Raw genomic sequence first — 10,565 nt, 5'->3', positions numbered from 1 at the left:
ATTTTGAAGCGGTTGGTTCAGTCGAGCCAACGCCTCCTTTTGCCTAGCACTGGAAGTTGCGAAGTTCTGTATTCTATGGCCATGGCGCTAAACGTGGCAGCACCGAAGGGGCCGCGCGTGTCGGAGGCGCAGAAGGAGACGGTGGTCGCCTTCATGCAACAGCATCCCCAGCTGGCTATAAGATCCAGCGAGCTGGGGCCACGCTTCACTGCTGGCGACCGCCGACGGCTGTGGCAGCAGCTAGCCGACCAGCTGAACACGCAAGGCCCCGTCGCGAAAACCGCCGAGCAGTGGCAAGAGTTGTGGCGGAAGCAAGTGTTCGAGGCCCGCCGCAACGCTGCCGCAATTACTCAAGAACAAAGGTGAGTGACCGTCCAATGGCCTGGGCGATTTGTCCTTCGACATTGGCGTACGTGTATTTTCAGAAGCACAGGAGGGGGGCAGCTACATGGCTTTCATGGCCGAGTCCTGCAGCTCACCGGGACGGTCCGCCTCCACGGCGTGACCGACCTCCCCTACCAAGAGGTAAGCACACTGCCGCCGTAATATCATGGGTTCCTGAATGGTGCCGGTTTAGAGTTTGCCATTATCTGTAAGTGGTACCTTTAGCAGAACGCGACACCGTTGGTGAACAGGAAAATAGAGTAGGAGAGAATGGAAAAGCAGGTAGGTTAATCAACTAGAATCTCAGGTGGCTGCGTTTTCGGGAAAAGGGGGGTTAAGTGATTAACACAGAATTAAAATGCCTTCAAGGAAGTGCACGAGGACGGTAACACATGGGATCATTAAGCACTCAATAATTGCACAATATTTTCGCAAATTAGTACGAAAACTTGTAACATAGGCATTGTAACGAATAGCCACGCTTATGACATTTTCCAGCAGGCTGACGTCCCCACCTACGCGATGGAAGTCGTCGTCCAAGACGAGGCTGCGGGCGTGAGCACAGCGACACGTAAGCATCAGAGGAATGAGTGTTTTAATTATCGCCAAGTGTGTGTGCAGTTCGTAAACATTAATGTGTTTACTCTACAGCGGCAGAGGATCCACCGCGCGGCGCGTCGCCTGCCGAAAGGGTGGCCGCTGCACCTGGTAAGTTATTGATCCTCAAGCTGTTAAATAAAATGAGCTCTGGTATTTTATTGAACTAGCCCAATAAGCCATAACATGGCCATAGCCACTTTCATTCGTACCATAAAATGCAGTGCAACTGTAGAAAATGCTGTATGCTTTCAGTGTTGCAGCGCCCTGTTCGGCCACCACGTCGACAGCGACTGCGACGGGTGGATACCCTGACGACGATGTCGTCGCAGTGCGCCCGCAGCCTGGAACAGGGCGACGAGGTGCTGCAGGTTGGTAGGCCCTTTGGTGTCATTTTACATGAAGGACATAAATATTCTTTATGCTTTGTTATAAGTAAATCATGAATCTGAAAAACAAATCAGTTTGGGATGTAAACAAGAAATATGCGTTGTATAGAGGGCTCGGTAACGTGTCTTGCCAACGATCAGGCGCCGGACGAAAGGTTGGTTAGCCCTGAAAAGGGCTGTTTGGTAGTGAGAGATGCATTAGAATAGATGACGGAAGAGTAGTTCCAGCAGGTCTTTGTCTGTCCAAACGAAGAGGGTATAGCTTGTACGCGACGCTTGACACTGCCAAAGGATGCCATCAGGCCAGTGGCTCTTCAGCAGAGAGGGAATCGTTGTGCACGTTACAATTCTTCACAACAGCAGCTTGCAGCCGTGAGCTGGTTGCGAGTAATCAGCAACTGATGCGAACAGTTCCACCATGATTATTCATTGCAGGTGCTGCGCAGAATCGAGGCCTCCACAACCCGCCTCGCTGTCGCGGCAGAGCGGACGGCAGCAGCCCAGAAGGGGATCCTGGAGCAGGTGCGCGCCATAGCGCAAGACATCGCTGCGCACCTGCAGTAGGAGAGAAATTAGTTTATCATTTTATTCATTTGTTTCACCAGTTCCGTTTGTTTTGTTTGAGTTTCCTTTGAGTAATAGAGGAGGATTTTTTGGTTGAGAGGTGCAATGCGCGCAACCATTCTTGTTCTGTTGTATTTGCCTCTTTCTATTTATGCTTATCCAGCTGCAATGCCAGCGTGCTTTCTTTATTTACACATTTCGAAGGCGCCTAGTCATTCACACTGGAATCGTCACAAATAGTTGTCGATTTCTGTGTATGGGTTTTGTACTGCGATATTTATATTGCTTCACTGTGTTGTAGCTTACTGCACTCATTATGAAGCGTTACCGCATAGTGTTTGCACTGTGATATTTTCATTTTGGCACAGTGAGGCTAAGGTGCAACGACTACAATGTCGTCTTTTTTTCAGAGCACCAAACTAGTCACTCTTTAAGTTGCATAGTTTCACAAATGAAAATGACCATCATCATTGCACCACACCAGTGATTGGTTTCCTCTAGTCTTCGTTCCAAGGGAGTCATTGCAAGAATAACTTTCACGCGTGACACTTTCTGGGTGCTGTGAGATTGTAGAGCCAATTATTCATGTTTTATGTAACATGTTTCATCACAGCTGGCAAGTGCACTCACCTTTTTACAATTATGATTCACCTGTTGTTTAGCATCGCACTACAATTGCTGCCGAGAAATGAATGCTTCTAGTCAGTGACTCATAACACTGACAAGGGAACGGACGTACCTGGGATAGTCATACTTTCTTGCAAGGTCACGTAAATGTAACTGAAAGTTTTACATGCCGTGGTGAAAACGAATTGTGTGATGCTGATGTTGCAATGTTGTCACATGCTTTGCTACCTGAAGCATGTTGTACTACAAGGTTTGTGATGTACTTGTCATCATAGAGTGTGATAAAGTTGACCTATCTATTTTTTGCGCTTTTACGTTAATTTACATCTACCCATTTGGACATGATGTGACGAGTGTAATGCTGTCACTACACTCGGCGTTACATTTTGTTTGTGTTTGAATCCGCATTCATTACGCTTTACTTGCTTGCCTCGCCTGCGTATTCATGCTTGCACAGAAGTTTTGATACACCTAGCACAAGAGATGGCTAGCAAGCATATTGCCTCACTCCTACCAACGTACACTGAGCGTCAAAATGCACAGGATGCGGCGGTTGCGTTCATTCTGATGTGTTTTATGAAAATTTTTCGCACCTTTTGCTGATGGTGACCATGAGTACAGAGTGCCAATCATATGTATTGCTTCCATCAAGTCTGTCATGACTATGATGAGTCAAGGGATGTTTTCATTTCATATTTGATGTGATATATAAAGAAAAGGCTGCACTTTCACGTTGCTACCGCGTTTCATGTTCCACTAGGAAAGAAGTACTTTCTGATGTGCATATTGCATAAGACAATGCCAGCTTGGGAGCAGCAGCGAATGCAGTTCTTCAGATGAAGGGGCATGAAGCATTGCCTTACGACTGCTTCACGAGTACTACTGTTAATAAGTGGCAGCCTTGGAGACTCTTGCATAGTGACGAGCGTACAATTGTTTCCGCGGCTGTGGCATTCTATTTACAGGATTCTTTGTATAAGTGTACTTCATCATCATCATCATCCTGGTTACGCCCACTGCAGGGCAAAGGCCTCTCCCATACTTCTCCAACTACCCCGGTCATGTAGTCCCTGCAAACTTCTTAATCTCATCCGCCCACCTAACTTTCTGCCACCCCCTGCTACGCTTCCCTTCCCTTGGAATCCATTCCGTAACTCTTAATGACCATCGGTTATCTTCCCTCCTCATTATGTGTCCTCCCATGCCCATTTGCTTTTCTTGATTTCAACTAAGATATCATTAACTCGTGATTGTTCCCTCACGCAATCAGCTCTTTTCTTATCCCTTAACGTTACACCTATCATTCTTCTTTCCATAGCTCGTTGCGTCGTCCTGAATTTAAGTTTTAACCCTTTTCGTAAGCCTCCAGGTTTCTGCCCCGTACGTGAGTACTGGTAACACACAGCTGTTATAAACTTTTGTCTTAAGGGATAATGGCAACCTGCTGTTCATGATCTGAGAATGCCTGCCAAACGCGCCCCAGCCCATTCTAATTCTTCTGATTATTTCAGTCTCGTGATCCGGATCTGCAGTCACTACCTGTCCTAAGTAGATGTATTCCCTTACCACTTCCAGTGCCTCACTACCTATCGTAAACTGCTGTTCTCTTCCGAGACTGTTAGACATTACTTTAGTTTTCTGCAGATTAATTTTTAGACCCACCCTTCTGCTTTGCCTCTCCAGCTCAGTGAGCATGCATTGCAATTGGTCCCCTGAGTTACTAAGCAAGGCAACATCATCAGCGAATCGCAAGTTACTAACGTATTCTGCATTAACTCTTATCCCCAATTCTTCCCAATCCAGGTCTCTGAATACCTCCTGTAAACACGCTGTGAATAGCATTGGAGAGATCGTATCTCCCTGCCTGACGCCTTTCTTTATTGGGCTTTTGTTGCTTTCTTTATGGAGGACTACGGTGTCTGTGGAGCCGCTATATATATCCTTCAGTATTTTTACATACGGCTCGTCTACACCCTGATTCCGAAATGCCTCCATGACTGCTGAGGTTTCGACTGAATCAAACGCTTTCTCGTAATCAATGAAAGCTATATATAAGGGTTGGTTATATTTCGCACATTTTAGAGCGCAGCTCTTTGGCGTCCGTTCCTGGGTTTCGCGTCGTCGTCGGCGTCGTCGTCGGCCTCGTAACCAGCTCCGCCCCCCTTTCATCCCCCCAGCGCTAGCAGCGACCGACTGATACCGCTGGCTGCCGCTGACGCCGCTAGAGAGTCAAGATAACGTGACTGCATAGAACACCGTCGCCGCCATGCAGAAAGAGGAGGAAAGGGTCCCCCCCCCCTGTTCTTGTGTGGCGGATAGCTGGGGTTGACTCACTATCGCCGTCAGCGGCATCAGTCAGTCGCTGCTATCTCTTCCCTCCTCCCTTTATCGTGTTGTCCGCTTGCTGCGCGCGCTTCTGCCCCCATCGTTTGCCGCTGGGTGTACACGCCGCCCCCCTCCGCTTCCGCTTACTGCTGGTTGCTCTCGACGGCGGCGATGAGCCTCCGCTTCGGCGGCGCGAACTGCAGGGTCTTCTCGGCGGCGGCGATGAGCTTCTGCTTCAGCCTCGCTTACTGCTGGTTGCTCTCGACGGCGGCGATGAGCCTCCGCTTCGGCGGCGCGAACGGCAGGGTCTTCTCGGCGGCGGCGCTTAGCCTCTGCTTCCCCCACGGCTGTGACAACCTCGCGAGGCACTTGTATAGATCTCGTCTTTGAGAATCAAGCATTGGTGTACCAAGTCGAACATATATCAGTCTATTTCTCCGACCACAAAGCTTCCTTCATGACTGTCAAGAACTGTTAGTGGAGTCTTTGTTAAAGGAATACGTGTGAAAAATAAAAAAAAATTATGTGATAGCGCATACATGTGTTGCTCGATTTCTTTGCCTCAATCTATCCAAAAGGTGAAACAGCTTATTTGCTGCGCTCAAATTTCGCATTAGGAAGTAACGTAATCGTCGGTAATTTTTTTCTATCACCTGATTGATAGTGTGAATATGGTCTATTGTTGAGTAGCCTTTACGGAATCCTGCCTGGTCTTTTGGTTGACGGAACTCTAAGGTGTTCCTGATTCTATTTGCAGTTACCTTAGTAAATACTTTGTAGGCAACGGACAGTAAGCTGATCGGTCTATAATTTTTCAAGTCTTTGGCGAAACGAAGTGTACTTCGTTTGTGTTTAAATTATCATAATCTGTCGGATGTGTGGATTTGGAACATTGACCATCCGTATGGAGGTGCACTTGTTGTGTATACAAATTTTTCAATGTATTTTCCGCTGTACAAACACAGCCCTGTGATAGCCTAAGGGCACTGCACTTTGTATAAATAAATTATGTATTATGAAAACTCACCATTCCTGTGTCCTTCAGAAAAGGTTGACAACGGCGCTGCGCTGCTGCCTTCCTCTGAGGAACACGTCGTGGGGTGCCAGCACCTGGATGTCTCCTGGCTCCTCTGGCTCCTCAGCTGGTGGCACTTCCCCACCATAATCGTCCGATGTCCAGTCGCCCGCGTGCAAGGCAATGTTATGGAGAGCAACGCATGCATAAATAATTCGCGCTGCTCTATCGGGGCTGTGTAGCAGTGTCCAAAAGCGCTGCAAGCAGCGGAACTTGCTTTTCAACACCCCGATACATCTCTCCACAACATTGCGCATGGATGCGTGCTCCTGGTTGTAGTGGCCTTCAGAGGTGGTGCCGGCATGGCTGCCAGGTACCGGAACAAGCAGCCATGGCTCGAGAGGATATCCTGAGTCTCCTATTACAGAAAGTGACAGCTGAGTGCTCTGCCCTAGTTAGGGGTACGCATTACGAATGCTAACCAAGCAGATACTCGCCAGGCTGCAGTTGTGCGGCTAGGCGTGCACGCAGTGGGTTATGCTGCCACACCCAAGAGTGATGGCACGAACCAGGGAACCGGGGGTCCACAACAAGAATTCGAAGTTCCGCGTTGCACACCTGCAATGGGGAGCAATACAAAATAGCGCTGCAGATATGTTAGAAATCCGTTTTGCCATTCATATGCACAAAAGAATACACGTACGCTGGTACAAGTAGCAGACTGTTTCAGCCATAGGCGTGCACAGGGTCTTGCAATTGGGGAGGGGGCAATGCGCCCCCCCTTATGTGGACGCCTATGGTTCACACTAATATATAGCTAAATGAAAACTCGAGGCCCGATATTGCGCAAGAACCCCCATACGAGCCAAAGCCAGCCCATGCAATGGTTGTAAGTACTTCCGTGTTCAAAATGCTTCCATGGTGTCTTGCCTACAGTGTATCCATTTCTGCTACGACTGCTGCCCATTTAAAACACAATTTTGGAACGGCAGACTGATTATGCACAACACATGGCACTCACCATTACTCCCGACATGTCAGATTTCAACGAGCTCGTAAACAGTTCCCCGCATGTCCTCTTTTAATCGTTACATTACTTGTTATGCCAGCTTGGGCATTAAACTGAACAATTGCAACTATGGGCGAGTAAAAATGGCGACAACAGTTTGAAGTAAAACATTCCAACGGTACTTACGACCATGACGTTTAGGGCGTAATAACCCTTTCTCGACATGAAGCTCGCCGTGTCGGCCGGGCTGAGTCCTTCTGGCTTCATGATGGCGATCAGCGTGCCGTCGACGCACGCTAGCAAGCCTGGGATGGCGCCGCGTCGCGCGAACGCCGCCTTAGCCTCATCCTTGGCAGACGGTGCGAAGGGAAAGTCCACCAACTTTCTCCGGGCAGATACGGAAATGATGGCCTCCATCCCCTCGTGAATGGTGCTGCTCACGGCCGACTGTGCCATGCCTACGTGTTCCTCGCGACCAACGCTCCTCTGGAAGCTTCCGGTGCCGAAGAATCGCAGCGAGCACAACACCTTCCTTTCTGTGGAAAGGCCACTGGCTCGCTGGCATCCAATGATAGGGTCAAGCTCGTCGCACAAGCTACGCACTGTTCGTTTGGACAGACGAAAATACTGCCGGAACTCTTCTTCCGTCAACTCTTCAAATGCATCATCTACCTCGGGTCGTCGTCTCTGCGCGACTGCCGCAGCCGCACAGGCGACACGAAAAGGCACGGCAGAGAAAAACGCCATGTTCTCCAACTGTTGGGAGCGCGGAATCGGATTGAACCGGATACGAAAGATGCTAACTGTCCCAAGAACTTACGTTCTAATCCAATCCAAGCCGTCTGGTAGCCGTTCTAATCCGTTCTATCGCTCCGGACCGTGCTCCGGACGGACTCTCTGTCCGTTCCGTGGCGTTCGTCCGTTAGCAGACGACACGGAATGATTATGAGCAGCAAGACGTCACGGCTCACGTGACAATTGACGTCATGGCATTCGTCGCGGTTCAAATTGACCAATCGTGTGCGGCTCGATGGAACGGACCGCCTCCGTTCTATTTTGGAACGCGTACAAGATCGCACCCCATAAGGCGGAAAGCGGAGGAGAATGGTATGGCGGACGCGTGAAAAGCACGGAGGAAAGAAAGCGCGGGAGAGGCCCTGGCCAGCACGGACGTGTTGGAGAAAGTGGGGCGGAAGTCAGGTGTTGTTTTTCGTAAAGGAGCACTGGGACTGGACGAGACGTTCATTTGACGGATCGCCAGCCGTTTATGGTGCATCCAGACGAAGGACCGAATCCGGATGTACAGGGCCGGACAGCGCGTCACGTGACCTCACATCAGCGATGTGCTTCGTCCGCGCCTCTTCCGTGAGCCGCGCGGACGGATAACGCCAGCCCGTTTTTCACATCCAGATTCTGGCGGGGTAAAGCTGCAGCTTTAACTGGCCGGGAGAAAAGTGTCTGGCAACCAGTACACTTCTCTCCTGCTCGAGGACAGCCGCATTGCAGTAAGCATCAGTCCGTTTGCTGGCGCCTGGTTTCAGTGGTTCGTAGCTGCTGGTGTCGTTCACGTCTATTGAACAAAAAACTTGTGCGATGACGCCGCCTTTTATTTCACATATTTCCATTCCTCCTCCGTGCGGGGTGTTCTTATAATGTTGCTTCCCAGCTCCTCGTAAATGGCAGTACATGTTTCATGTATAATGTCATTCACACTTGAGTGACCGAGCCTAAACTGTCGGCTCAGGGAATAGTGACTCTCTCCTGTAATAAAAAAGAAGAAATCTCAGTGAACTGCTCCCGAGCAGACTACAAAAAAGTAGGAAGTGTACAACAAATACATCTGATATCTGGCTGTTTCAGAGCAGTAAATGAATACAGTATCAGCGAAAAGCAATCGCGCTCACTGGCGTAGTTAAGTGCAAACAGATCAATATTATCTCATGCATGTTTATGCAAAAAGTCGGTGCGGACAGCACGGCCGTACAAAACTTGTGTTTACTCGTGATACCCCTTCCACGCGAACCCTCTGGATCTGCATTCGATATTTCGGATGCGATTGAGCTCGTACGCTACCACACGAGCGCGCTTCAACGCACTTGTGTAGCGGCCTTCGATCAGCACCAAGCTCAGTTTTCAACCGATATACATTTACCACGGCGCTCTCCGTAATAACTTGGAAACGTGTGACACTTACCTGAAGCAAGGTACCGCAGTGTCACCTGCAGCCGTATTGCCGCCGATATAGAATGGCGCATAACGGTATCCTCCCTTCTTATGCGGGGCCCCACGCGTAACAGCAGTTGCAGAAACTGCTCTCTGCTTACACGAAGTAGCCTCCGATATTCGTCAAGGTCAGTCTTCAGGAGCTCTTCGTAGAGCATTCCAATTCTTTCCTTCCCATCCAGTCTTTCCGCCAACAACGCCGTTTTCGTGGAAGCAAATCAAAGTCCTCGTCAATCTCTGACAGAACAACAGCCATCGCGGCCAAACGTCGCTTTCTGCCGGCCTCCATTTTGTCGAACACTCACAATTCGCGGAAGAAACTCTCAGACCAGACTGTTGCTAGCCTGCGCAGAGGCTGCGGTCGAGAGTAATCCGGCTCTGTGGCGCTGTCGTCTGCTAGGGTCTCGTCCGCCGTGTGGATGCGCTTGCATCCGGACGGTCCGTGGCATAGTCGTCCGCGTCCGCTAAAAATCCGGATTCGGTCCTTCGTCTGGATGCACCATTATGCGCAGGCGCGAGTGAAAGCGGGCGCGAGAGAGAAAATTTGTTTCCTAGCGCGTGTATAGGCGTTTGTCCCTAGGCGTGCCGGCATTGCCTAGTGGGGTCGAGTTTGTTTACGCTCGGATGCTGGCTGCCGCACTGTAACATAGGTGAAGCATCGGGCACTGACGACCGATTTTGCGACCACTATGTCGGACAGACTGTCTCGCACCTGGGGCGCTCGTGCTAAGTCAGTCGCGGCGGATCATAGCTTTCTCGCACCTTACGGCAATATACTTGTTGATAACATCACAGATATTTCTGTGGGAGCAGTAGCGACCTTAATAGAGCCCGAGCCGCATACATTAAAAAGTGTCGCGGGGCGCGGTAGTGCTGAACTTAGCGTCACAAGTTGGCGGCTGGACGTAAATATATTTATTCAATCATAAGTTTTACTAACTGTAACAACGTGTCATTATTTCGCATCATTGGCGGCGCCTCCAGGACACCAAAGCGGCAACGGCGACACCAAATCTAGAACCTGAACTGGTCCGCGGGTTGGGGCTCGCCGAGGCCTGGGCGTGCCAGGGGTGTAGATCGGCTATCCACTATCGCGGACAGCCAATTTTTTTATGCGAACAACCCCTGGCACGCATCGGCCTCCGCGGCCCCAACCCATGGGCCGCCCTGCTTCCAGCTTTGATCCCCCTGCTACACTTTAGGTGCCCTGCAGATCTTGCACCACCTGCTTTATTATAACCACAGGTGCTCTCCTGAGGCCTCCGTTTGCCGGTTACATGTGCCCTCCTGAAGCAGTGCTTGTAAAAAATCCAATCTATCATCGCGACAAAAAAAACGACCCGCGACTTATACAACACCAGTCAGAACATTGCCCCTTCAGGCACAGCGATCACCAAATGGCATAGTTGCTTATACTAACTCTATGCCAAAT

General features: G+C 49.9%; 1 protein-coding gene across 1 annotated transcript; it reads left to right on the top strand.

Annotated features, from left to right (window-relative positions):
• Positions 1–821: 821 nt before the first annotated feature.
• On the top strand, positions 822–3,027 carry LOC142576365 (uncharacterized). The gene is made up of 5 exons (XM_075686800.1): positions 822–955; positions 1,036–1,092; positions 1,237–1,352; positions 1,817–1,930; positions 3,019–3,027. Exons 1-5 carry the CDS (start codon positions 907–909, stop codon positions 3,025–3,027), a joined length of 345 nt encoding a protein of 114 aa, XP_075542915.1. The 5' UTR covers positions 822–906.
• Positions 3,028–10,565: the final 7,538 nt, after the last annotated feature.

The sequence above is a fragment of the Dermacentor variabilis genome, chromosome 1 (assembly GCF_050947875.1).
Source record: "Dermacentor variabilis isolate Ectoservices chromosome 1, ASM5094787v1, whole genome shotgun sequence".
NCBI lineage: Eukaryota > Metazoa > Arthropoda > Arachnida > Ixodida > Ixodidae > Dermacentor > Dermacentor variabilis.
The sequence above is the reverse complement of the archived record's forward strand: the minus strand, read 5'-3'. Positions and strand labels throughout refer to the sequence as shown.

Excerpts from the sequence above, each read along its gene's own strand:
- LOC142576365 (XM_075686800.1), top strand. The coding sequence starts at position 907 with ATGGAAGTCGTCGTCCAAGACGAGGCTGCGGGCGTGAGCACAGCGACA. Across the intron at positions 1,093-1,236 it reads AAGGGTGGCCGCTGCACCTG|TGTTGCAGCGCCCTGTTCGG; the intron begins GTAAGTTATTGA and ends GTATGCTTTCAG. Across the intron at positions 1,353-1,816 it reads AGGGCGACGAGGTGCTGCAG|AATCGAGGCCTCCACAACCC; the intron begins GTTGGTAGGCCC and ends GGTGCTGCGCAG.